Here is a 6000-nt window from a genome sequence, read left to right as displayed (position 1 = left end):
ATAAAGGCAGAGTGTGCGGCAGCGTTGGCCTTCTATTGCCTGGCAAGCCTTCCCGCTGCTTCTGCTTTTGCCGCTCCGCTTGTGTCGGTGTCCGTGTGCATGGCGTGTCCCTGTTGGTTCTCCGCTAGAACCACCACCAACAGCAACGCTTTCCCGTGCGACCTACGACTACCGTTTCTCAATGAATCCACGTGCGAACCACGTGCTTTTCCCCACCCACCCATTTTACACCTTCGCAGGCTCTCGTAGTCGCATCTCGAAAAGACCTCGGATTTTTCACGATCGTACACCAACCCTCCTCTCTTTTTTCCAGAGAAGAGAATCGCCCGAGGTCGTTGGTTGGACAAGGTCACCCGGCGCGAGCCCGTCAATGAAAACTGCTACCATCTGTTTCCACTCTCTCGACGCTTCGTTCCTCGAGATCGCTTCCCATTGCTGTAATAAAAAAATGATCCCGCTGAGTCGCCGTGACTCCTCCGTTGGACCAAGCTTCCGGTACTCTTGGAACACCCTGTATACAGATTCACTGCATCCACTATTTTTCTCACGATGTTCTTGATCCATGCACGAGTAAGGATAATAAAATTCTATGCGAATACGCGGTACAGTCGGCTTAAGTTAATAAGATTTTTAATATTGGAGTCGAGGAAAGTGTCTCGTAAAAGAAGCAATATGGCGGAAGGAGTAGCAGCAAAGATATCGAGGAATGCAATTCTTGCATTCCTGGGCGGGGTAATATCGAGTATCATCGTGTAGAACCGCGATTGTAGTTGTTGAAGCGAGGGTATAGAAATAGACAAAAGTGGTAGGGGAGGGGGGGGGGGGATTTGAAGATTCCAGAGTTTTCCGAGATGCGCGGGCCGTGCAGGAACGAATGCTTTGCGCGCAACAGGAAGGAAGGAAGGAAGGAAGGAAGGTGTGTAGTGGAAATAGACGGTAGGCAGCAGACTACGCTCGGTGGAGGGGATACTGTCTGTCTCGGTACAGGGGAGTCATTCGAAAAGCATCCCGCAAGTACCACGTATCAATATCACTCGGCGTGAAACCGCGATCGATCCTAGTAATATTTACGCTGAAGGTAGTCGCTGGATATCAAAATAATAACGACACAACAACAATATTAATAATAATATAATCGAGAGAGAGAGAGAGAGAGAGAAGCGTCGATCCGTCGCACGGTGGAGAGAGCGAGTAAACGCGAGAAGGGGACGTTTGTGTTGTGTCGGGGAGGGGGGGGGGTGGAGGGAGGTAGTGACGCGTAGTAGGGGAACGGGTCGAGAGGGGCAGTGGGGGAGGGAGGGGAATACTCCGGGCGATACTCGCGCGGCAGCACGTTACGTGTGCACCAAAAGCAACCTGACCCAACCTAAGCCAACTTAACCAAACCCGAGACTGGCGGCTGAAGAGGCGACTAGTGGCGCGGAGAGCTGCGACGCCGCAAGCTTGACGCCGGCGTTCCCGGCCTTGCCAACCCCCTCCCCTCTGCGTGGCGGCCCACAAGAGTCACTCGACACCTCGCGTGGCACCTGCCGACCTCGAGACCAGTGACGATCGACCGTTGTCCACGTGCCGTTTGCGCGCCATCAACGGAAACAGCCCAAAACATCCGTAATTACACCCCCACCCTCGCCCCCCCTCTCCCTACCCTTAACTCACCCCTCCGCACAAACTCGCTCAAATTCACCCTGCGAACGCGCGTTACGGAGGAAGAGAGAGAGATAGAGAGAGATAGAAAGGGAGATAAAGAGAGACAGATTTATTTTCGTGCAAATTTCGTGTCGTCGAATCTTCGTCCCTCGCGATTCCTTTAAAAAGCCTCTGATAATCCGTCCGATTGTGCAAAAAATTCTCTCGAGTTCGTGCGTGTCTCGTTATATATACAGTGACGTCGAGATCTGTCCACGTGTGTTTGTTGCTCTCCCCGCCCTTTAAAAGTTACAAATTTCGTGCCGTTGTTACGTTTCTCGCGATTCGTTTAAAGCGTCTCTGATAATATGTCCAATCGTGCATGGAAAAAATTCTGTCAAGTTCGCTATATACAGTGACGTGGAGATCTGTCCACGTGTTGTTGCTCCCCCCCCCCCCCCCCCTCCCACCCTTTAAAATTCTTCTTTCCTCCCTATTCCTCCTCTTGCACGTCATAGTCCTCGGTGTTTGCTTATTCCCAAGGCGATTGTTGATACGCGAGAACAGTCGTGGGTTTCTCGAATCCGCTCAACAGAGTTTATCAGGTTCTCGTTACGAGGCGTTCCTTCGCGATTCGATAGAGCCGATAGAAGCCGGGGGTCTGGCTGGTTAATTGCGCGTTTGAGAATCGTCTTGGCTAATTTAATTTATCGCGTGTCGAGGAGAGATCGCCGGGATCGTGTGCTCGTGGTCCTAACGAGACGCCATATCGCTGTTATTTTCCTCCGACACGCCAGCCAATGAAATCCCCCCTCCCACCCCTCTCGGCGGGTTTTTGAAATCGTTCGGTGATTCCAGAGAGAGAGAGAGAGAGTTTCTCATTTGTTTGGACAGTCCTATATACAGGTGGTGACCTCGGGTACCACGAGGGAGGCAGGGTTGAAAAGTTGCAGCGTTCTCCAGGAGGATCTCCGGAAGCTAGCGAGATGAGCGACGGTATAGTCGGTGCAATCGCGATCAGTTTGTTCGGTAGCTACCAAAGTTGAGATTGTGATTTGGTGCTCGTGTGTACGGTAGTCGGTTGTTCTTTTTCTGAAGAAAGCTCATTGCAGGCGGCGAGAAGAAGCGGAGGGACAGCATGGAGGCCGGTTATTCCATTCTCAGCGGAGATCTCGACTGCAGGATGTTCGACCAGTACTCGTACAAGGTCAGTTTACCTTTAATTCGCCAAGGGAACAGCGACGAGTGATCATCGTCGAGTGAAAACTGTGCGAGGCGCGAGAGTTGGTTGGATAAGGAGAATAATAGCAAGAATGTTAAATGAAAAGGAAGAGTAGAGACTGAGGACATTACCGGTACATACATCCCGGCGAGAAGTCTGTATATTTTATTCGTCCGAGGAATAAGGAGGAAAGAAAGAAGGGAGGAGAAGAAGTTTCGCATATTTCACGAAAGTAATTACAAGCAGTCGCGCGGGAAGAAAGTTTTGCAAGACTCGTCCATTATAAGTTTTCATCGTTATCGATAAACTAGGTAAGGGACGGGTATGCCACGAAACGCGTACATATATGGCGAGAGCGAGGGAAAAAATGAAAAAGGGGCGAAATAATGAAAGAAATAAAAAGTGGAAAGTTGGAATTGAGAGTAGAAACGAGTTTCAGCGATAGACTGATTTCCATTGAAAAAGCAAACGTGATCGGTGAAATATCGCCGAGACGCTTCGTTCTTGAAAAATAAATAGCGCGAGGGTTAATTGAAATTTTCCCTCGCGTATCGCGCGGAGTAAGCAAACTTGCGATATTACATTTAATTCCGCATTATGAAATTGCGTTACTATGGTCTACGTACACACACACATACATATATATAAATATATATAGTTATACAATATGCCACATCTACACACATAACGCGGCAATTAAACCCAGACTAAATTATACAGCCGCAACTTTTACCTTTGCAATAATTCCTGATTAAATTGTCGCGAGGGGTTTTAACGAAATGGAAATATGTCGCATAAAAACTGATTAGGGAGAATATGAATATGCCTCGGCTTGTTAGCTTGGCCTGCGAGAGCGCTCGATATTAATTAATGGGACAGCGCCTGTCCTCTTCTTCATTTCGCGTTATATTCCTAAAGAATCGTTATACTTCTCTCTCTCTCTCTCTCTCTCTCTCTCCTTGCAAAGTGGTATTGTTAACAAAGAGCATCTCACAGAATTTGTCCTCTCCTTCGTTTCGCGTTATATTCCTGAAGAATTATTATTCTCTCTCTCTCTCTCTCTCTCTCTCTCTCTCTCTTTCTCTCTGTAAAGTTTCGTTTTTAATAAACAATATCTCGTAGAATTTGTCCTTTTCTTCCTTTCGCGTTATATTCCTGAAGAATTATTGTCCAACCCTCCTCTCTCTCTCTCTCTCTCTCTCTTCATCTGCAAAATGGCTTTTTTTAACAAAGAGCATCTCGCGGAATTTCCTTTTTCGGAGTTTCCGAATAATCAGGCTGGGATCTGCGTATCAGCTCGATTCCATCTGGATCGTTTCGTAAGTTATGCGCATTCGTTCGACGCTCTCCTTCGTCCTGCAGCCATTCCATCATGGATATTTTCATAAATAAGTAGAGCTGCGCAGGACTTTTCGTAATAACGGCGCAAAAGAGGTGCTCAGGCCCGTTATACCATGGATAAATCATCCTCTTTATCCAGCATGCTTTCCTGTTTTATAATATCGCATGGGATCGTTATTCCTATCGAAAGAATAACGGTAGTACGAGCCTCTCCATATTACTATGCTGCTTCGGCTATGCTTATGTATACAGTACTTCCGATCGATTTCAATCTTTCGATAAATTCCGAAGGGAGGAACGCGTGTTTCGTAAAACAGATCTTCGAGTGTAAGTATTGAAAGGGGGGGGGGGGGAGGGGGATCGATGATTAATTTTTCCAAATTCCATTCGTTTAATATTACCGTACACAAAACACACACACGTATATATATATAGTAATACAAGTGTGCATCTTTCACGAGGAATTTGCAGCTTGTAAATTACCAGTCGACCTTTCACAATTTACTTGTCCCCGTCTTATTCAGCCAGAGGCGTGCGTTTCCCACGCGTCGTTAGTTCATTGTTCGACACTCGTAGAAATCTTTTGCAAGCTTGACGCAATCGTCACCCCCTCCCCTCCCCCTTGCCACTACACTCGTTACAGCTTTTCCTACAATTTTCCTTCGTTTTCCAGAGGAGCAAACGTTGATTTTCGTCCAGGCTCGTATATACAAAGTTGTCTGGGAAGAATTTAAATTTTAAGCCAGAATATATATACACATTGATAGTGTCGTTGAAAAGTCTGCATATCAATGCGATATAAATAATTTGAAGCAGAGTCGATTTAGGAAATTCTTGTATAGTACGTGTACATGTGTGTGCACATGTGTGCTCCGCACGACCATACGCACACATACACGTGAGCAGTTTTTATGTCCTTTCAATGTACGTTTATTCATCCTTTTATGAGCAGGCGGGAGGCTCGGCTTTCATTTTGTTTCAGAGCAGGAAGAGAGGAGGGGAGGGGGGGGGGGGGAGGGTACGGTATAAAAAGGGGGAGTGGAAATAAACGCGAGGGTTGGCGAACGCGGGGATGGAGGCACAAGTTGCAGTCTGAGAGTATACATATAAACCTGTAGAAATGCATTAGGTACCTACGGGCGATATTACCCAGGGAAAAATTCTGCTTTCTCAAAGGCTCGCTCGGAGTGCTTTCCAAAGTGGATTTCCGGAACGAGGTCTTTCTCTACACAAACCTCCCCCCCCCCCCCCTCCTCGCCCCTCTGCATCACGCAAAAGAAACAATTTCAGGCCGAGCTAACCGGACAACTTGGATCAAATTGCCGGTTCCTTTATTTCAACTTTTCTCCAATTCTCCGCTCATTTCTCAACGGAAATCTCATTCTTCGAGGGATTTCTGGAGAAATGCAAATTTAATTGTACCTTGCGTATATACGTTACACGACACGCTGGGTACAGTTCTGGCAAATGTGAAATAGTCGCGAGCGCGATAGGGGGCAAGGCAAGTTGGCCGAGTGAATTATCAGAAGTAGAGCTGGGCTTGACGTATGGCGCCAAGTTTCTAAAACTTTGTCGCATTAAAGTTTCGCCAGATAGAAATATGGCTGCGATAAATTCGTCCCGATACTTTTTTTCGCCTCGCCGGAGCACGAAATAATGGAACCAGAAATGAAACTTTATGGAGATTGCCAAAGTATTCTCTCTAGGAAGCTCCTTGGTAACTGAAAACTGCCTTTGAGCTAGCTGGACCATCGTTTCGATTGGCTGAAATTCTTGTAGAATTTCGGAAGGATTTTTTCTTTCTAATAGAG

At 47.0% G+C, this 6000-nt stretch overlaps 1 protein-coding gene across 3 annotated transcripts in view; it reads left to right on the top strand.

The window, feature by feature from the left end:
- Positions 1 to 2107: 2107 nt before the first annotated feature.
- The window catches only part of LOC136781118 (TOX high mobility group box family member 3-like), a 145008-nt gene continuing 141115 nt past the window's right edge, over positions 2108 to 6000 (top strand). For 2 of the 3 annotated variants that reach the window (XR_010823872.1, XM_066739849.1), the window contains exons 1-2: positions 2108 to 2655; positions 2739 to 2833. Coding sequence is in view for 2 of the 3 variants with exons in the window: in XM_066739849.1 (XP_066595946.1) it covers positions 2613 to 2655; positions 2739 to 2833 (138 nt within the window). In the remaining variant the exon portion in view is untranslated. The remainder of the gene's footprint in view (positions 2656 to 2738; positions 2834 to 6000) is intronic. The other variant, XM_066739850.1, reaches the window with a different exon arrangement.

This window comes from Prorops nasuta, unplaced genomic scaffold (assembly GCF_024137725.1).
Source record: "Prorops nasuta isolate Cenicafe-Biocafe unplaced genomic scaffold, Cenicafe_Pnas_1.2 PNAS00021, whole genome shotgun sequence".
Classification (NCBI taxonomy): domain Eukaryota; kingdom Metazoa; phylum Arthropoda; class Insecta; order Hymenoptera; family Bethylidae; genus Prorops; species Prorops nasuta.
The sequence above is the reverse complement of the archived record's forward strand: the minus strand, read 5'-3'. Positions and strand labels throughout refer to the sequence as shown.